This window comes from Oryzias melastigma, linkage group LG23 (assembly GCF_002922805.2).
Source record: "Oryzias melastigma strain HK-1 linkage group LG23, ASM292280v2, whole genome shotgun sequence".
Taxonomy (NCBI): Eukaryota; Metazoa; Chordata; class Actinopteri; order Beloniformes; family Adrianichthyidae; genus Oryzias; species Oryzias melastigma.
In genome coordinates this window covers 4,546,806-4,568,755 of record NC_050534.1, presented here as the reverse complement: position 1 = coordinate 4,568,755, position 21,950 = coordinate 4,546,806, and the positions used below count along the sequence as shown (strand labels likewise).

The 21,950-nt window shown below is 40.0% G+C and overlaps 1 protein-coding gene across 1 annotated transcript; it reads left to right on the top strand.

Annotated features, from left to right (window-relative positions):
* The first annotated feature begins 758 nt into the window (after positions 1–758).
* fbxo18 (F-box DNA helicase 1) lies at positions 759–17,394 on the top strand. The gene is made up of 21 exons (XM_024260855.2): positions 759–1,158; positions 1,362–1,529; positions 2,021–2,649; positions 3,469–3,605; positions 4,283–4,430; positions 4,506–4,687; positions 4,767–4,841; positions 5,310–5,401; positions 5,821–5,989; positions 6,608–6,827; positions 6,904–6,991; positions 7,061–7,156; positions 8,269–8,405; positions 8,720–8,816; positions 9,167–9,333; positions 9,939–10,020; positions 10,851–11,045; positions 13,227–13,352; positions 13,462–13,568; positions 16,547–16,672; positions 16,754–17,394. Exons 1-21 carry the CDS (start codon positions 1,140–1,142, stop codon positions 16,913–16,915), a joined length of 3,222 nt encoding a protein of 1,073 aa, XP_024116623.1. The 5' UTR covers positions 759–1,139; the 3' UTR covers positions 16,916–17,394.
* The last annotated feature ends 4,556 nt before the right edge of the window (positions 17,395–21,950 follow it).

Sequence of the window (21,950 nt, the reverse complement as noted above, 5' to 3'; positions counted from 1 at the left end):
TTGCATATTCAAAACTATCCAGTGTTAAATCAAGGCCCGTTTGGATGATCACAGAGTGTATAAAGCGTAAAAATGTGAAAAGGGGTAATTTCCCGCGGCACACCAGACCATCTCTCAAGGCACACTGGTTGAAAAACACTGTCCTACAGGATTGTTATAAAAATTCAAAAAGTCAGAATAACTCTTACAAGGATAACATAACACACATGTTTGCTTGAGGTTTAAAGTGACCTTCATTAAAAGATTCAAGAAAACTATGTCCCATTACCCTATTCCCATTTCAGCTTTTTTAAGAACCTATTCATTTTTTTTTAAAATATCATATAAGTCAGAGCTGAGTATAAGCTGAACCCCTGACCAAAGTATGCAAAAAAAAAATGTGACTCCTGCTCTGAAAAATAAGGTCTAAATATCTGATTGAAAATTTATTTTGTGAGTGACCATGGCATAAGCGGGCTGCTGCCCTTTGGGGGTCCATCATCAGGTCTTTATGGACTTTGAGGAAGCAGTCCTCTGATGTAAGATGGTTGTTTCCATAAAGTCCATTCATTTCTAATGGTGGACACCTCAAAGGGCATCATCATTCATTCATTCGTTATTCTTCTCTTCACTGACATTAAACTGCACCTGTGACACATTCACCTTAAAAACAAGATTTGTATGGAACAGAACAAAGGAAAAGTGGACTTATGATCCACACTCCCTACCTGTAGGTGGCGGTAATGCAGCGTCACGTCACCTGCCATTTAAACCCCAAGAAGAAAAAAAAGAAGACGACGAAGAAGAAGTGGACCAATTACAGCTCGAACACCAACTTGTTTGGATTCACACGGTTTCGGTCGAAGTCTCTGGTTTTGGTCTCCTCGAAATTAAATTGACGTTTCAGTATAGCTGCTTGTTCGTGTTTACGCACTGTTGTAGTTTGTGTTTTATTTTTGTGCTCGTTGTTGTTATAAAAGAGATGAAACAGTAAAGTTGACACAGCAACACAAGCTAGCAAAACTCTGGAGGCTGGTGTTTGCGTCGAGGTTGGTCTTTTTAAAACCCTAAATGTTCGGAGGATTTTCCCGTTTTTATTAAATTTCTTAGCCTATCAGCCATTATGTGACTTTGTTACTAAGAAACCGACGCGCGCAGAGATGGAAGTGGCCGCCAAAGGTGAGTTCAACTGAAGTAAACACTAAGTAAATGCTAACTTATTTGTTTGAAATAGTTCTTTTTCGGAGTTTTTTCTTTCTTCCACAATGTGCCACTAAGTGTTTCTGATTTTTGTCAGCATTCAGGAAACCTTTTTCCTACTAGTTTGAGTCTAAATGCTAGAAACCCGTTTACCTGTGAACATGGCGCTCCTGTTTCTCCAGGCAGAGCCAAGAGAAAACATCTGGATGCTCGGGACTGCGCTGAACTTGGACGGAGTGCAAACGGGACAGATGTTCTGACCCAGCCCCACACATCGAACCATGCGCTGGGGAAGCGCAACCCAAACCGGGGGCTCTATCCCAGGTCACCGGCAAAGCGAAAGAAACCCGGTAATCTATCAAGGAAATGAGGTTCAGTTCATTCTGGATTTGGTCCAAAAGGGATTTTTTTATTTTGTTTTACTATTATTATTTTGGATTTATTATTATTTCTTTTTTTAAGAGAGGAAGGAGAAGTTGGATTTGTTAAAAGATAAGAAAAAAAAAAAAATAAAGAAAAGACATGAAGTATAAATTTACTTTTCAGTTTTTAGGCTATTTTGAAGTTTAGCTTTTTTTTTTAGCTACAAGCTAACTGTTTTGCCTAACCTAAGGTTTTTTTGGGTTTTTTTTTTGGCTAACTCTGCATTTAACACATTTTTTAGCTGGCTATCAGTTTTAGCATTTTCAGCTATTATCTTCAGCTATCAGCACTAGCATCTCCAAATTCAGCTTACAGCATTCACACTACGGTTTTAAAGTTTTAAAAATGTAGTTTTAGTGTTCAAAAAATATTTATGATTTGAAATTTTCTTTAACTTTTTCTGTTTTGTCGTTTACAGCTGCTGCAGCGTCTGGAAGTCCTTGTGGTAAACAGCAGCCCATCAACAGCTTCTTCTCTGTGACTAAAGTCCTCAGCTCCAGCCCACTCAAGTCCCCTCGGCCGTCCACATCTGGATTTCCCTGCCAACAGTTAATGGACGCTGATGAGGAAGAAGATGATGATGATGCTAGCCTTCTGGCTGCTTCGGTTGAAGCAGAGGCTGTGGCAGCAGATGATGAGGAGGAGATTGATGACACTAGCTTGTTAGCTGCTGAGAGACTCCAAGAGCTGGACGGGGAAAAGAGGGTTTGTGTGGATTCCTGCCGTTTAACTGTGGGAGTGGAGCACAAGGAAACGGTGAACCTCAATGAAGATCCCCTGGAAGGAATGACAGCAGAGATGTTTGGGGATGATGAGGAATTTGAAAAGTACGGCATCGACGACGATGAGGAAGAGGTGGAGCCCCTCCCTGACGCTCACTACGGACTCCTTGGCAGTAACAGCGTCTTGCAGGAACCGCAGGGCTGCATGGACGACCTTCCGGAGGAAGTGCTGGAGCAGATCTTGAGTCTGGTTCCTGCTCCCGACCTCTACCGCAGCGTCAGCATCGTCTGCCATCGATGGAAGAACATCGTGGAGAATCCCAAGGTCAGAGCACGTAGAAGAAGAGTGGTTACAGGATGTGAGGAATGAAGATAAATTAAGAAATCCTGTCTTCATGAGATGGAAGAATGATTGGAAAAATGACTCAAAAAGCACTCGTGTACATCAGAGAAACAACAAATCTTCCAGCACCACATGCATGCAGAATAACTTTCTTCACCTAAACAAAGGTTGTTTATTTGTAGCGCTCTAGCTGTAGCCTTGTTTCCACTGAGCGGTCTGTTACAGTCCGGTATTTTGAGTGTTTCCATTGTTAAATGGACCCATTAAACAGTTCCGACCCGTACCTCTAGAGCAGGGGGAGGCAACCCTGCTAGCTAAAATATTAGCTAAACTCTGAAATTGCAGAGAAATCCTTACTAACTAGCAAAACAGTTGATAAAGCTAAGATAAAAAGAGCTGAATATTTTAAGAGCTGAAGAGCTACAGATGTCCAAAATAATTAGAAGACATAAAGAAAAAGTGGATCACTATCTGAATCACTATTTATTGGTTCAATAAGGTCAATGCTTTACAGCAAACTCTATCCTCTTCTGCGTTTCTGGTGGTGTGTCGGTCGCCGGGCAAAGTGTGGAGGCGGGCCTGATCCGGCCTGCGGGCCATAGTTTGGGGACTCCTGCCCTACAGAATCTGTGACTGACAAATTCTTTTTTGCATTACTGTAAAATCTCAGAAGTGAAAGTTGGAAGTCTTGTTTAAACAACAGAGAAAGCGTCTGCCTCCTGAGCTGAAACAGGAAGTTAGCTCCACAAATCTTCCAGATGGAGATCAGTGAGATAAACAGACTTTGTTTTACTTTTTTAGTTTGTGCCGTACAAGAAGCAGTACTACCGCTACACCATGAGAGAAGTGGAGACAGTGCAGAAGATCGTCAACATCCTGAAGAACAGTGGGATGATTGGAGCCAGATCTTCAGACCACTGCATACGAAGTCTCATTCTGTGAGTCTGACACTTTTGTTCGGGTTTGACTGAAAAACACAGACTAATGGAAGTTCTCCTTTTTTTTGTTGAGATGACATCAAACTGTTGTTGTTACGTATTTTACTTACACACAATCTGTTCTATTTTACAAAACAGGCCCTAAAAGTGGTAGAATGGTTGATTTTTCTAAAGGTTAAGGGAATCAGGAAATCCATTTTTTAAATTAGATTTCTTAGTCGTCTTCTGTAGATTTAACTGCAGACGAGATCTTGTAAAAACTGCTCAAATAAGAGAAAAACTTGACGAGAAATCAGTAATGAAGATGCTGCAGAATCGGAGAGACAGATGCTGTAAAAGAAACATTTTTATCAAATTAGTGTTTCTTCATTAATGAAACTGAACTGGTTGGCGCACCATAAACGTAATGGAGCTAAAGAAACGATCAACAGTTATTCATTTTTTAAAATGTTATTCTTTCTCATCAATGTTTTTGTAGGAATGTTATTTATTAAATACATTGGAGAAGTGATTGAGTGAATCTTGAAGTTTATTTTCTGATTGGTTGATTAAAAGCTGTCCTCTGATTGGTCGGTTTCAGATAGGTCTCTGTCGAAGTTTATTTTCGTTTTTGAGACGCGTGTTGCGATCAAAAGTATGGTCAGGCTTGATCTCCTCGCCGTTCATTTTGTGTTCAGATTGATGGCTCAGCACGAGGTTGGAGAGCGGGTCCGGCCCGAGGACGTTCTGGAGTGCGTCAAGAAGCATCGGCTCTACCCTCAGGCGGAGGCCTCCATCAGGTTACGCGTTCCTGATGTTCAGAAGTTCTTTCACGTTAACTCTGGGGTACGTCTCTCAGACTCTTCAGAGCCCCTTCAGGGTCCTCAGGAGTCACTGTGACCGTTCCCGTCTGGCCCACAGGGTCCAAACCCATACGCAGCCATGGCTGCCATTCTGGTTCTGAGTGAGAGTGTCGGGGATGTGGAGGACCTGGTGTTCCTGCTGCGCAGGAGCATCTCGCTCACTGCAGTCACGGAGTTTCTCAGCCACATGGCCACCATGCTGCTTGCTTTGGACAGAAACAGAGTTCAGATCAGCAACAGGTAAGAGCCGCTAACGCTGGCACTTCTGTTCAGGCATCATTCAGGTCAGCCGTCATCATGTCTCCTTCTGCCTCCTCAGGCTACATTACAACATCTACTACGTCCTTCATCTGATGGAGAACGGACCGTTTGTCTCTGGCTCTGCTCAGGACGGGTAAGGTCCAAAAAAAGAAGAAATTACTTTTCTTCTTAGGTTCCTATGTTTTTTATTTATTTATTTTTGTCTTTAACCCAAGTTATATTATTTTAAAACTTCCAGGTTTTGGAATACCTCCCTGACTCTGGTCTAAACAAACCAGATTTTTGAATCATTCTACTCTTTGTTTTATTGAAAAGACATCTTCTGTTGGTTTTTCTCACCACACTGTGACTTTAATTTATTTTCCTAACATTTTTCTTGGAAAGATTTCACAAAAAATGACAGAAAATATGTGTAAGAAAGTATCCAACAGGCTTTGCTCCTGTGTGTGACGTTAGGGGTTCAAAGGACAAATAACAGATTCAATACAAAAATCTCTTCACCTGCATCACTTTTGATGTTACTTGAAAACTCTGGATTCAGATCAATAGAGGACTGATGGAGGCTCTTTTGTCTAATGTTTCATTGGTGGTTTGGTCTCAGGCATCCTCAGATCTACCTCACACGAGAGCAGCAGCAGATCCTCAGCCACAAGATCCAGCAGGACCACGTGGTCAAAATCATCGCGTTTGCAGGTAGGTAGGCTGTATTCTCATTATTTTAAAGCTGATCTCTGATTGGTCAGTTTAAAGATGACCCCTGATTCTTTGTCTTAAAACTGCTTGCTGATTGGTCGGTTTAAAGCTGTTTTATAAACAGCTTTAGCATCTTCACTGACCACATTCAGCGAAAAGCATTTACACTAGCATTATCGCAGCTTTTCTAGTTACGATTGATTTCGTAGGTTTCTCTCTCTCTCTTACAATTTAGAAATAATTGAGTTAAAAAAAAAAAAGGTCTCTTTACATCATTTTATTGGAAGCACAGTAACTGTCTGCCATTGTCTCCCTCTCCTAGAGTAAGTTTGATAAAGAAAATGATTCATGTCTGAACTTAAAGACTCGCTTGGACTTTCAAAAAGGGACTTGTGAGCATGTGTGGTCCTGTGATACAGGCACAGGAAAGACCACCACGCTGATGAAGTTTGCAGAACAGCGACCTCACCTCCGCTTCCTCTACGTGGCTTTCAACAACTCTGTGGCGTGTGAGGCGCGCCGCCGCTTCCCCAGCAACGTGGACTGTAAGACCGTCCACTCCCTGGCCTATAAAGACGTCGGGAAAAGGTGGGAGTCAAAGTGGATGTTTTCATTTTATCCACATAGATAGGACTTTGGTCATCTTGATAAAAACAAATCAGCATGAAGCTTTATTGAGAAGGAACAGGAACTATATTTATACCATACTTTTGTCTTATTCGTCTTTTGTTACATCATTAGACGGTCTGAGTAACTTCATGTTAGTTCATTCTGTGATGGTGCTTTTATTACCTGTTAAATCTAATGTTTTTACTTTTTTATTAGGACTTCTCCTTTAGAGAATCCATGTAACACTGTATGATATTAATAATCTCATTATTTCACTGATACATTTACAGTATGTGAACTGGATCAGATTAATATCAATATATTTAAATCATTTATAGATTATTAATGTATTTCTGTATAAATGTGTAAACTCAAAAGTTGAATTGAAAGAACTGAATCAGTGCAAGTTTTGGTGATCGATTCTGGAAATGATTATTGATACCCAGCCCTAACTGTGGCACGCAGGCCCCAGGTTCACGTGATCATGATGAATCTGGAGTTCCATAATTGTGTATACGAGTAAAGATCTACAACACTGGAGCCAGAGCTCTGGTGTTGGGATTTTGTTGGGTTATTTTTGCCACTCTTGTGTCACAGATATGCATTAAACAAGAAGCTGTCCTTCAACTTGGCGCCGTTCTCCATCAACTGCGTTTTGCCCTCTGGACGGGGCGGCTTCACCAAAGCCAAAGTGGTGACCACCACGCTGAAGAACTTCATGGCTTCCACCGATGCGGCCATTTCCACCGAGCACGTTCCCAACTGCTACCCGTCATCCGAGAGCAACTACGAGTGGATCCCCGAGTCTGAACAACAGGTGAGAGCATTTCAGTCGTCAAAAAGAAATCCCAATACTTCAACTCAACACAGAATGTTCTCCTTTTGCTTTTCAGTTGTTTGCTGAAGACGCGAAGGAGATTTGGAGAAGAATGAAGGATCTTAAAGAGAAGTCGAAACACGCCTATTACATGCCTCATGATGGTATGTAAAAGAGAAGAACTCTCCGGTATGTTTCTGAGCCTGGATGACGATGGAAACTGTGATTGACAGGTTATCTGAAGCTGTGGCAGCTCCAAGACCCAAAGCCCTGCCTGTCTGACCGCTACGACGTCCTCTTCATCGATGAAGCTCAGGACTGCACCCCCGGTACGGCACGTGTCAAAGTCAAGGCCCGGGGGCCGGATCCGGCCCTCCAGATAATTTGATTTTATTGTTATTAATGACCCGATGTTATCTTGAGCTCATTTCTAAAATTTCTAAAATATTGAAAGTTATTTAATGTTAAAGTTGATTTATTCTGGAATAATATTCCTGCCTTCTTATAATTCACCAGCATATTAAAAAATTACAGTTTTACATTTTTAAATTATATCATTATACTAGCATTTTGGAGTATTTTGGTATTTACTAAGATTGTTTAGGCTATATTAGAGTTTAGCTAGTATTTCAGCTACATGCTAGCTGTTTCAGCTAATTTAGGCTTTCTTTTTATTTTTTTAGACTATTTTCAAGTTTAGCTATTTTTTTCAGTCACATGTTTGTTTGTTTTTTCTAGCCTTGTTTTTTTTTTAGGCTAATTTGGCATTTAGCCGAGTTTTTTTCTCGGTTTTTTAGGCTATTTTGGAGTTTAGCTATTTTTTCAGCTACATGCTAGCTGTTTTGGCTAGCGCATGATTTTTTTTTTATTTATTTATTTGTTTATTTTTTAAGAGTAATTTGGCATTTAGTTTATTTTTTAGCCAGCTATTAGCTTAAGCTTTTAACTATCAGCTTCAGCATTTTCAGCTATGAACTTCAGTGTTTTCAGCTATGAACTTCAGCATTTTCAGCTATGAACTTCAGCGTTTTCAGCTATCAGCTTCAGCATTTTCAGCTATCAACTACAGCATTTCAGCTATCAACTTCAGCATTTCAGCTATCAACTTCAGCGTTTTCAGCTATCAACTTCAGCATTTTCAGCTATCAACTTCAGCGTTTTCAGCTATCAACTTCAGCGTTTTCAGCTATCAACTTCAGCGTTTTCAGCTATCATAATCATCATAATTATGCTAAAAAGTTACAGTTTAATGTTTTAATAATGTAGCTTTAGAGAGTTCAATAAATGTTTATCCTTTTCGATCCGTGATCTAAGGTGTGTTTTGGGTGTGGGCCCCTTGTGCGATTGAGTCTGACACTCCTGCGGTACAGAATGAATCCTACACGCCTCATCACAGGCAGATGTTTGTGACGCATTTCTTACCTTCCCTCCTCTATCGCAGCCATCTTGGATGTGCTGCTGTCTCAGCGCTGCGGGAAGGTCCTGGTTGGAGATCCGCACCAGCAGATCTACACCTTCAAAGGCGCCATCAATGCCCTGGAAATCACCAGGCACACTCACGTGTTTTACCTGACGCAGGTACGAGCACACACTGCAGCGGCCTGACCCACCTCAGAGGCGGAGAAGTAACATCTACCAGTCTCTTATTGATTTCAAATTTCAATGACATGCACAAGATTTTTTTGGGAAAAAAGTATTTCATGCAAAAATGTAGTAGTTCAAAATTTCACTTCTAAAGTTTTGCGTTGTTAAGCTGTCACAGAGGTTGAGTGTGTCACAAGAGGGGCGGGGCCAGCAACTTTTTCTCCAACCGCTCTTCATTTGAGTTTAGCATCATAGGGTGATCAGGGAACGTTTGACAGACGAGCGTCTGTGCGGTTTTGTTTGTGCAGAGTTTCCGCTTCGGGGCTGAGATCGCCTATGTGGGCGCAACTGTTCTCAAAGTCTGCAAGAGAGTGAACAAGATTCTGGTTGGAGGAAAGCAGAGTGGTGAGAAATGCTGAATAAAATTCAACAATAAACTTTATTGGCTCTGGTCTGTCAATGTCTAGAATCGTCTGACTTAACTCTTTGTCAGGTTATGAACTAAAAGCAGATCAGTAAATTAAATCAAAATTAATCTACTGTTTTAAGTGAGTAAAATGGTAAAGTTAATCAGCTGCTGCATTATGTCTGTAGTTCTATGCAAAGGGTTCACAGTTAAGTGCAGATTTAGCACTAATTTAAGACTTTTTTTGTGAAAAAGTTCCTTAATCTCATGAGTCCACCAGTCAAAGTTCCTACCAGACACAGCAGACGTCCTCCTGTCTGAACACACACTGGGTTGTTTGTCTCCACAGGCAACGTCTGCGATCAGTCTGCCGCCGAGGCTTTGGTGGCCAGGAAGACCGGACTGAGCCAGAGCAGAGGGAAGATTGGCATCCTGTCCCGGTGTAACTTCACCGTCTTTGTCCAGGCGGTCAACCTCACAAACGCCAACCCGCTCTGCCGGATCCACTTCATTGGGGTGAGTTTGTCTGTGAACCCCACTGACTGTACAGGAGGACTGGACTGAGTGACTCCTCCTCCCTGGAGGTCCAAACTGGAAGTACCTGCTGGCTCCAAGAAGCCAAAATCCCATAAACTTCTTTTGAGAATAAGCAGCTGCTATCCGTCGTTCTATTTGTCCGATTAAACATTCTTGATCTGATACATTTTTTAAAATCTTTTTTTCATGATATTCGTTCTTGATTGAAGTTATAAACCGACCAATCAGAGGTCTCAACAGAAACACATGGTGCTCATTGGCCCCCATCTCCAACATTTGACAGCTTCTCCAGAGCAGCTTTCAAATAGAAGGGGTGTGGCCTTACAACAACCTCCCTCCTGATTGGTGAAAGGGGTTACCATAGAAACGCTCTGAGCATTCACTTCTTACTGACAGAATGGTATGTCTTAATGACAGCTGAATTAGCATCATTTTACTGTGGACAGAAGTAAACAGTGGGTGACATCATGCATCTTCCAGTTCTCATATACAGTCGTCGGTGAACCCACAAAGGGGGATGGGAATTTTTGATACTACGTTTGGGTCCTTATCATTAGATTGTTGGATTGTTGTTTTTCCTGCAGGGCGTCAAAAGAATCGGGCTGGAAAAGATCATGGACATCTTCCAACTCCTGAACCAGGACAGAGAAAAGAGGAAATCAAACTGTAAGAAGGACAAGCATGGACACTTTGGATTCTTGTTCGTCAAACATCTGGTCAGAGTTTTGGCTCTAAAAAAATTACTAATATTTGTTGTTTGGAAAGAAATAATCCCAGAACAACATTTCAAATGGAGGAAGATTTAGTCTTCTTCGTTGTGACCGATTGTGCAGAAATTTCCAGTTTGAATCAAACTGCGTCTTGAAGGATTTTTACCAAAACCTCGAAGCTTTTAATTTGGAAAATGTCCTTTTAGTGTCTCATTTCACTTTGATCAAACTATATGAAGATTAAGACTATCAACCTAAACCAAACCAAAGTAAACAAAAGAAACTGTTGGCAGTATTTACTGGATTACTGACGGAGATTACAAAAAGTATTTCCATTGAGATTAACTTCACTTTCATTTTAACAGGGTTGATTGGAAAGATGCTTTTATTTTGAAAAATAAAGATTGCAAGCATTGTTGTCATGTGTGTAACCCGCCCCTCTGGATATTACTGTGTATTTGTCACCTCAATATAAGTAGACTTTAATGTTGAGCTGTTTTATTCTGTATAAAATCACTTTAGTTATACGTTTTATTCCACATTAGTACTTTTTAATCTTTTTAGGATAAAATATAAAATAATGACAATAATTTTATTTAAGTTTAAAACTAATTATTGATTTAATTATGAATCAGCATTTTTATAAATAATGTTCAGAATGTGTTTTTACAGCAAAAAGTGGATCTGATCTGTCATTTGTCTGTTTCCATATTTCTGCTTTATTTTGTAAAAGGGAGGATCTTGATGTCAAAATAAGAGTGGTTTTTTTGTCTGCTCTCTCCGCAGCCATCAGAGATCCTCTTATCCGCTGCTTTTCGTTCAAGAAGGAGAACGGCTTCCAGGCTCTGAAGAAATATGTTTTACAGACGGATGACAAAGAGCTGGAGGGAAAACTCACCATCGTAGAGAGGTACCAGAAGAATCTTCCTGAGGTGGTGAATCGGCTGGAAGCCTGCAGCGAAAGTGACATGAAATATGCTGGTACGTTATTGTCCTTCCTTATTGTCACATTAAAAGTTCAGTTAAAAAATGGCTTCATGACCATAAATAATATTTCAAATCTGCAAATTCAAACAATTGGGTTTTTTTTGTTTGTTTCTTAAATTATCGTCTAAACCAGAAAAGTTGTTGCATCCACATTTGGGCGTCTTTGAAATTTATGTTTGTTTTTTTTTCTAAATGAGTTATTTTTAAAAACAAACTAGTAAAAATTAATCAATAATTAAATATATGAAGTATTTATTGATGCAAACTTCTGAGATTATAATTGAAATGTGGAGTGCTGGGGGACGAATGTACTTAATAGCAAAAAAAAATCAAGTTTTAGAAGCCTTTGTGGCCCACGAGTGGAAAAGTTTGCCCACCCCTGATCTAGAGTATAAGGTGCACTTTTGGGAAAAAAGTTTCAGAACAAATTTCCCAAGACCAGCGTCGATAAAATAAACAAATAAATACAAGAATACGGATCGTTTGATCTGTATAAGACAAATAACAAAGTTTAAAAAGAAAATAATCAAATTCTCTTACATGTTTGTTTGGAGGACTCTTCTTCTGCAGCTGTCAGTGGTAAATAATTCTACTCAGACGCAGTGCCCTCTAGTGGTTGTTAGAGGAAACAACTACTAAAGGACAGTCGATGTTTACTTTACAGAGAACAGTCAGCTGTGTCCAGGGTATTTGAGTTAAAGTCTTTTGACCACATCTTCAGAAAAAAAAGCATCTTTGTGGTTGTGTTGAGTGTAACCTTAGTCAAAGTTGTGCCTTTTAGCTGTTAGTCTAACACTTGTTTTAAAATCCTGCTAATCTCAAGCTACGTTCACACCGCCTTTGGGATTGTATGTTTAATAGTGATGTAACGATCAAACATGATCCATGGTTTTAAAGTCACGATTTCAATTTTTTTTAACCTTTATTTCAAAGCTAAGTATGTTTTTCTTTTTGCCCTTTACATCAAACTGTCTGTTTTCCTACTAACAGAAACGATTAAATACAAATAAACATTTATACATAATACTGACATGATCACAAATCCTTTGTAACTAAGAGGTATCTTATTCATTTAAACATCTCCATTTATGCTGTAACAAACTTAACTTATCTTACACACAACTTCAGAACCTACTGTGATACAGTGTGCTGGAAATAAAACAATACTGCATTAGAATACGGAAAAAGTAAAAATAAAAAGGTATTTGAAATGTTTTTCTGTATCAAATTATCTGTCCCCAAACTCTGTAAAATCACTAATTCCCATGTACTTCTTCAGGACTGCTGACTTTAAATGAAACCTCCTCTACCTCAAAGTCGGTTGCTTTGTGCTGCCATGTTTCCTAGAAGTACACAAACGCAAAATGTAATGAGGTTTAGGGAAAGCGTGTCACACCACGTGATTTGCAGTGTTCCCCCGCTTATTTGTGTTTCTCTATTCGTGGTTTCACGTATTCGCAGATTTTTTTTTTTCCAGTCGTGACTCCTCCAGTTCGTCACAAAAACTCAGACAATTCAAGACACTTGTATAGAACTTTTGCTTCCAAAGGAGCTGCAGGAAAGAGCACACAGCCAGTCAGCTGGGAGCCTGCATGGAGAAATGGCATCACCTCTGCATTTCTAAATTTAGGCAAAATCCGTAACAAATGAATTTTTTTCAACTTTTCCCACCAATAAACATGTTGTCGAGTTTGAATCAGTTTTTAACCAGTTCACAAAGAATCATTACGTCCTTGCCGTTCAAGCATTGAAAAGTCTATCTTAATGGGTGCCAATCAGGGACTCTGATTTGGTAGTGGCGTATGGATGGCGTCCTTTTCAACTTTTTGAACATTAATGATCAATCAGAAATGAATAATTGTGGTTTTTGCTCAGCTGGATTCATATATCGGTATAGAGTTGTGAAAGAAAAACCCTGGAGAAAGATTCACCAGATCTACACCACTTTGACATTTCACACCAGATGTCTGGTTAACAGTAGGAGAAGAAGCCCCTCCCTGCTTGTCCAGTGTGAACACTATAGGCTAAATGGATTTTCTAGAACCAGCGTTTAGTGCATTCTTGACACTCAGGATCACAAGAACGAAGCTGAAAGGCTAAACTGACCTGCTGTTCTGCAGCTTCATCATCACTTCCATGAAATTCTGCTAAACCTCTTTCTCCTCTTTTCCACAGACTTCATTCTTGGGACGGTCCACAAAGCTAAAGGGCTGGAGTTTGACACAGTGATCATGACGGATGACTTCACCAACATCCAGACGTCCAGACACAACACGCAGCACTCTCTTGAGTCTATGATCCGTACGTTTGTGTTTTCTCTCTTCTCCAGGTTGGGATTTCTGGAACCTGTCAGTGAAGGAATGATGCTGTTTTTGTTTTAATCTGTTCCTGTCTCCATATTTGCTTGCAGATAAAATCCCAGCGGACGAGTGGAACCTGATTTACGTGGCTGTGACTCGCGCCAGGAGGTGTCTGGTTTTTAGCAACACCATCCTGCATCTTCTCACCGTGGCGGGGGTAGGACACACGGACGACTGCGTCCTGTCTGCTGTCACTCAAACTCTTCAGGAGTTTAGGGTTCAGGTTGAACACTTGTTGTTCTGCTTGTTTGGTTTTTGAGGCCACAGACTGAACTCAACGCCTGAAGTTTGTCTGAACATCTAACCATGCAGTTAGATACCTGACGGATTCATTGATTGTAAAACATTAGAATCTGGATAAAATTCAAGTCATTTGCTCTAAAAAAGTATATATATTTGTAACTTCAGAGTTTTATATCTCAGATTTATTTTGTTTTCACACTTAGCTCTATTAGAGTAAACTCTGAAAACACAAAAAAACATAAAAATCATAAAAATAATTTGCTTATACCTTATGCGGTTTTAAGGATGTTTTTTTTTTAACAGTGTGTTTTTATTTATGTATTAAGCTTCATTTAACCAGGATATTCCCATTGAGGTTAAAAACCTCTTTTATGAGGGAGTCCTAGTCAAGATACCAAAACTTTGTCTAGAAAAATAAGTCAATTTATTATAAAGGTAATTAATATTTGTTATCATCAACTTGGATCAAAGTTGTGTGGAGCTCGTGCATTGCTGACTAACCAGAGCAGTAGAATTAGGTAGATTTTATGGCAGCAGCGGTGTTCTCTGTCTGTCTGCATACGCACTGATAGTGAAAGGAGAAACTGGATTTTTGGTGTGAGTTTCATCCAATACTTACGGTAGCTGGACTGAGAACGCTGGAAAATCTCCACCAGACTCCACGGAGCTTCTTGATGTGACCACGGAAATGTGAACGGCGGCTTATTTGACCGCAGTTGGAAAGTATCGGTAAAAGTTCGGTCTGCAAATCTCTCAACTTCCTCGTCTGAGCTGACATCCAGCTCTAGCGATGATGATTTACGCTAGCGAGACACTGAGCCACCATAATCAGACAGGGGAGGTCTGTGTGTTTGTCCCCCCTCCTAAAGGGAGGGGGGACAAACACACAGGCGGCAGCAACATTCCTTTATGTTATTATACAGTCAGACATGTTACAGGTCAAACTCTCAGTCCACGTCGTAGTCCTGTGATGAGATTTGTGTGCAAAGTAGGGCTGGATATCTGTTATAATTTCCAGAAACGATTCAATTCCAATATTTTTTTATTCTTTTGATTCTTCAATTAAATTAAATTTTAGGTTTACACATTTATTTAGAAAATCATTCAAAAAATCTATTTAATTTTAATATATTAATATTAATCTGATCCAGTTGAGATCCTGTAAATGTATCAGTGAAATACTGAGATTGTTAATATCATCCAGTGTTACATGGATTCTCTAAAGGAGAAGTTCTAACTAAAATGTTCATATCATTAACATTAGAAACATTGTTCTGCTTCTCCTGGAGGACGTTTCAGTTTGGACACTAGGTGGAGATCGTATTACAGCATTACACCTTAGAAGAAGAAGAATAAGGAAAAAAAAATGTTTTAGACCACAAATGGTTACTTTAAAAAATATTTCCCTAAAATAGTTAAGAAAATCATGTGTATGAGTTTATAAAGATGTTCATTTAGTCAGAATGTATGTTGAGGTGGATCGAGCGTTAGCATTAGCCGTCTTATGGGAAATTCCATTAAATGTTACCATCAAGCTAGCGAACTTTAGCTTTATCTTGATTTATGAAGCTTAAATCGATTCAAATCGATTAATGGATTTCTTTCAACCGAGCCCTTTTGCAAAGCTGCTTCCTTTTAGGGAGTTGTTCACCTTGATTCCTCATGACTCCGGTGTCTTTAAAGGGCAAAGGTCACCAGCCCTTCTCCCTTCCAGTCATCTTGATTGAAACATTTTTCCTCATCAGGGTGAGTCAAGCTGTTGAACTGAAAAACAAACTCACACAACACGTCTTGTAAAATGCAGTCAAGGCATAAAACAGAATAAGCATCTGTGTGATAACTTGTTTACATTTACATATTCCAACATAAATATCTTGTTTTGTTCACGAGTGAGGGAAGATCGCAGCGTGAGATCGACAGGTGGATTGGAGCAGCATCCACCGTCATGCGGTCAATGCAGCAGTTTGTGGTGGTGAAGAGAGAGCCAGAAAGCAGAACTCTCAATTTACCAGTCGATCTTCATTCCAGTACTCACCTATGGATCGAGGTCCAGAAGAGGCTGAAATGAGTTTCCTCTGGAGGGTCTCAGCGCAGACACCCAGAGAGAGCTCGGAGTAGAGCCGCTTCTCCTCCACATCAGAGGACAGTGGAGGTGGTTTGAGTATCTGGTCTGGATGCCTCCTGGACGCCTACCGTGTTCATTTCTTGTCCGCTTTGTCCCTTTCGGGGTTGCGGGGGTGCCGGAGCCTAACCGGGCTGCTGATGGGTAAAGGCGGGGTTCACCCTGGACAGGTCTCCAGTCTGTCTCAGGGCCTCAATCACACACCCATTCACTCTCACATTCACACCTAGGGGCAATTTAGAGTCACCAATGAACCTATGAAGCATGTTTTTGGACGGTGGGAGGAAGCCGGAGTCCCCGGTGAAAACCCACGCATGCACGGGGAGAACATGCAAACTCCACACAGAAAGGTCCCAGCCGGGATTTGAACCGGGGCCTTCTCGCTGTGAGGCAAGAGCGCTAACCACTGCGCCACCGTGCAGCCCGCCTACCGTGTTGTTTATATTATATAACTCTTATATAAATGACTGTCTATTTAAAATACCAAACTGTGACAAAGAAATTGAAGCTAAATATGTTAGAGAGGCAATAAAAAGGAATTTGTTAAAAAGTGTCTTTTATGAACCCATAAATAGTGAAGTTACCAAGTTCATTGTGATCAAACTAAATGGAATTAATCATTTAAGTCATTTGACTGACATCTAAATAATAGAGAAAATGAAAATACAAGTGAGGATTCATTGGAAGTCATTATACGGATCATGTTTTTAATCCTTGAAAAGCGTCATGATCTGAAGTTGTCCTCTGCTCCTTCTGGATGTTTTCTTCAGGAGTACTTCCTGAAGTCAGAGATGCCCGTGGCGGGCTCTGGACCTCCACCCTGCTCCGTCTCAGACTGTCCCAACTGCCTGACTCCAGGCTCCGCCTTCATCATGTCGAAGAAGAAGATCTACTGTGTAAGAAAACCCCCCTTCCTCACCACACGTGTTGGACAGTTTGGCTCTTCAATCACATGTTTGTGTATTTCTTGGTTCCAGACTGAAGGCGTGACTTTCAGCGGGCCGCTGTGCGAGCGCTGCGTGTGGGTGCGCGTCGGCCCCGTGGCGTTCCTCATGACGGACGACGTGCTCTCCATGGCAGAGATCCCACGAGGACCGCAGCCGGCGATCAACGATCGATGGATAATGGTTCTGTTGTAGGTGCTCGTTTTCGTTGGTGGTGTTGGTCCTCACCGTTCATCAACGCACAAAAGGAATGAACGCTAACAACTGTTTTTACTTTACTGTGTCAAAGTATTTCAACAGGCTGGAAATTGTTAAATAAGACTTTTTAATTATTTTTTGTCATAGGAAATGTTTTATTGTTTTGTAACCTTCATTTGTTTTGTATGAAACATCCAACTGAAAAAAGACCTGCAGTTACCACAACTGTTCACTAGGGGGCAGCAAATGAGCTGAGACAAGGAAACTGGAGTAAGCAAGATCAACAGATCAAGCTAGCAGTATGCTAGCAGATGGATATTCTTCAGTGTGAGTCCTGAAGTGGGAGGGGCATATTGGTTGTGGTTTGCTCCGCCCACCTCAACGACATTTCAAAAAACTAAATAAAGTTTGACTCTGTTGGGTTCCTCCACCCTCCATGTGTGCACATACTGCTTATTAAAAAAGAAAGGATTACATTTGTGCTAGTGGGGTGTCAATCATTCAGGTTTTCTGCTGAATCAGCAGGTCATGGAGGATGTGACCAATGATGCATCAAGGCTTTTCGAGGAAAACCACATTTAAACCTTTGAGAGGCAGACTAATGCATTCATCCTCTAAACTCGCTTAATTCTTCTGAAGGTCACTGGGCTGCTGGAGTCTATCCTAGCTTCCAGTGGGTGAAAGGCGGCCGTCATTCCTGTGAACACGACAATTTTAACAACAGATTTCCGACTTCTGCCTCCTCACAGTTCTGCAGAATGCTGCTCGTTTATTCAGAAATGGACAAGAATGAATCTAAGGAATCTAAGGTCAAAAGTCAGCAATAAACGTCTCTGCAGGTCTGGGAATTGTCAGTTTGAGTTCCTGCATTTCTTATCAGCTTGCACTGAAACTTCTCCAGCTTTTCTCAGGTCTTCCTCCTCCAGACGGCATGCAGAAAAGACGGAATTTCAGTGTAGGTTTTAACAGCAGTAAAGATAAAGTATGTACTCTCTTAACAGTACTGGAGGCTTTACAGGAAAACACAATTTCTCTAAATACTTTGAACTACTTGTAGCATTTCTATGAAGATGGAGGAAATATATTTAGGAAAATAAGATTATAACTGTATTTCTTTGTTTAAATCAGGAGCAGACAAAAAAATCCCATTTGAAAAAGAGCTCATTTGTGGTGTACAGGAGAGCCACAGGATGTATCAATCAGCTTAAACATTCAGAAAACCTCTGAGCTGCTTTAAAGAATATCAAAAATTCTCAAAGTTAGCAGAATATTTTTCATCAGCTCCGTTTAACCCTTTAACACCGGAGCTCCAGTGTTTATGTTTTCTGGTTTACTGTAACTTTTCAACTGTTAACACGATAATTCCAGCAGATTTTGAAATCTGATCAAAATCTGCTGGAATTATCATGTTAAAATTTAAAAGGTTACAGTATGTTGAAGATTATGTGTTTAAGCATCACCGGCGAAGCCTCAGGTGTTATAAATGTTGATAAAAATTAAAATGTGACAAAATGGAACAAAAAATCTATACATTTTATTTGTAACAGTTAATGTTATGTGTTTCTTAATAAATGAACAAAATTTGCTGAATCTCTTTGCAAATGTTAATTAGAATATTTAATGTGCTATTTTGTTCCACCTTTAGCTTTTTGGATGTGGAAATTAGGTCCAATTGTAGTTTGTTTTTAAGCCGGTCTTTAAAACTTTGTCATTTTCTCACTTACTCAGTTTTGTTCATTTTAGTTTGAGAGAACAAATACTAAAAGAATGGAACAAGATTGTTGTTTTGCAGGAGGACTAAAATAACATTTATTGTAAACAAAAAAAAAATTAAATATTTAATATTATAAAATTAGCTATTATTTTAAAAATTACAGTGTAATTTCTGTTAACTATTACAAGTTTAATGTTTGGTATTTGATTTTTTGGAGGTCATTTTTTTTATACATTTTAAATTAAATTAAACATGCTTTAAAAACTGGTGTTTTCCTATTCCAAATACTTTTTCATTTTTAAACAAGTTCAATATAAATGACCTGAATGCGGCGATACACCGCCAGACCTGTAGGTGGCAGTGTCTCTGACAGATCTGTTACTGACGACGACGACGAAGAAGAAGGCATATAAAAGCGGAGCGCGGCACCACCTCTGGCTCTCGCAGAAATCTTTTCCAACTAGGCCCGTGGACGCCGTGGATTTGATGCAGACACAATGTCTTCGAACGACTCCCTGAAGAACGGTATCAGCCGCATCTTGAATCCCGCCGTGGACGACATCACCGGATGGTGTTTCGACACGGTCGCTAAGTACGAGGAGGAGCTGCGTCGTCAGCGCGCTCTATTGGATCTCGCCTTAAAACCACAAGCAGAGCGACCCGAACTACGTGAGTAAATGAAGAAAAAAAGCTGAAGTATTTACTTTTATTGATTTTATTTTATGCATTTTAATTAAGCTAACACATGTTAGCATTGGGGGCTGACGCTCCCCCTACTGATGATACAGTAGAACTACAGTTGCGCTTTTTAACAGTTTTTCCATTTTTTTTTATCCCCACCTTACATGAAAACTAACGTGAAAATGTTTTAATGTGCGTTAATGTACACATAAGAAATAACTATATATTTCTAAGCCACATATTAGCACACATAAAAGCCACAATTTAATGAAACTTTATTAAAACTTTGAACTTTTATTTGTTCTAACTTTATGTCACCATTCAAAACCAGAATTTCCCAAATTGTAAACAAAGCGCTCTGTCGTAAAATGTAACACAAAAAATTCGTTTGGTTTTTAAAAATAATTCTATGATTACACGTGTGCCTCGGAATCATTAGTTTTTTTTTGTCAGAAAGTGGGGCAAAAAGCTAAAATATTAGCTAAACTCCAAATTAGCCTAAACACTGGAAGTCCCACAGAGCAGCCATTTGGCTTTTCTGCCTATAAAACCCGCAGCCGATCGGCCGGAAGGTTTTAGCCATTATCCTTAGTCAGGTGTGAATTGGGGCTTTTGTTATGTAAACAAGCTTCACCAAAGGTTGGGCTACGCTGAACAACTTCAACAAAACTAGTTTCACTTTGCCATCTGAGAGATCAACACACATGGGTTTCTCTCTTTCGTTGCCGAGATTTATCAATAAAGATGTCACAAAAAATAAACAGTATTAAACATATTTGAAAATAATAATAAAAAGTCGCAAAGTACATTTCGGAGATAACTCACATTCCTGCCATTGCCATGGCATCTCATTCCTGCACTTGCCACATGTGAATCTGCAGCAGTCAACACATTCAACAGTAGCATGATTGTTTTAGCATCTATGTTTGACCTGATGGCTCTTTTTCCAGGGCTATAAGGTGTGGAAGGTTGGTGCAGGAATAATTGTTCCTTTTGTACCTTCTTTGCACAAACGTGACTGTTTGCCAACTCTCTTGCAAGCTCAACCAGGAAGTCCATCGGTTTCTCCTGTCTCCCGGTGCACGCTCGATACAGCACATGTGCATTTAGTGCTGCCATATCAGTCACGTTATAGAACACAGTGACTGGCCAATGCTAATTTGAAAGCCCACTGTGTGCAAGAGGACTGTCTACGGGTGTACAAATTTACCTCCATGGCTTACAACTATGCAAGACCCTACAGGACAATAGGAGAATGTTCAGTCAAGTCATCTGCTTGCTAGACTACATCAGGGGTCTCCAAACTACAGCCCGCGGGCCAGATCCGGCCTGCCTCCACATTTGGCCCGCCCCCAAACACTTCCAGAGATACATATATTCTTTTATTTTTCAATAAGGTTGATTGATATCCACTAGGGGTGTGCCAAAATATCGATATTGCGATATATCGCGATATTTAGTCCTGCGATCGATTCTCGATGGGTTCTCACCAAGTATCGATATTATATTGTCATTTAAAGAGGCTGTAGCGCTGAGCGTGCGAGTCGCGCGCCGGAACTATTGCGCAGATGGACGTGCTCCGTCAGACTTTTAATAGCGATGCATGCGCTCGTTCGGGAGAAGCTCCGGTGAGATACAGGCTCTGTAGCGCGTGTGTGAAGCATGCCTACCTGTCAGCATTTATCATCCATCTGTAGGAGATCCAGCCGGTAAGAAGTGACTTTGTCTGAGCGCTAGAATGACAGTGATCACTTACTTCCTGTTTGCTGTGGGAACTGGGCACGTGCTGCGCAGTTGTCTGTGTACACTTCAAGGAGCATCAGAATTTTCGCTTTCATGCACTTCAATGTTTAACCTGCTGCTGTACGGTGTAACTTTGATAAATTTATAATGTGACGTTTTCAAACAATGTAATCACTTGTTGCTAATGTTCATTTTAAAGTAATTCTTAAATAAAAAGCAGGATTTGATGTATGAACTTAAATTGAAATGTAATCAAAATAAAGTACATGAATTAACTGTAAAATTAGGGAGGTTGCTAATTAATTGAAGCACTTAAAATTATATTTATTGCCATTATTATGTGTGTTTTAAGGATTTTACCTATTGACTGCTGACTGGCCAAATGGAAAATAGATAAAGATTGGAAAAATAATCTCAAGTAACAGTCTGAGTAAATCAGCCTTCTTTTTTGGATGCTCAGCCCTTTACAAGTGAGAGAAAAGTGCACAACATATTAGGTTAATTTTGAGAGAGGCTGTAAAACATTATATTGATCATCCTTTGGTGTGACGTTCTTTTGGAGGTAGATAGCTGTTGTCACTTGATTTATTTATTTTTGTTCTGTTGTTTACAACAATTCTGCCCTAAATAGTGGCAATGCTGATCATGTTTACTATTGTTAACGTTAAATTTGACAGATAATTCCAATTTGGTTGTTGTCAATGCTTGTCAAAGACATAGTATTACTGATTTCAACAATGTTGCACAAGCGTCTATAATTTGTTGCACAAAATGAGAAAAGTTGTTTAGTATGATTGTGTTCAAGGTAAAAAATATAGATGGGGATATATTTTCACAAAAAACACGTTCTTCTATATAATGCTAGTTATTAGAGAGGATTTTTACCAATTATCG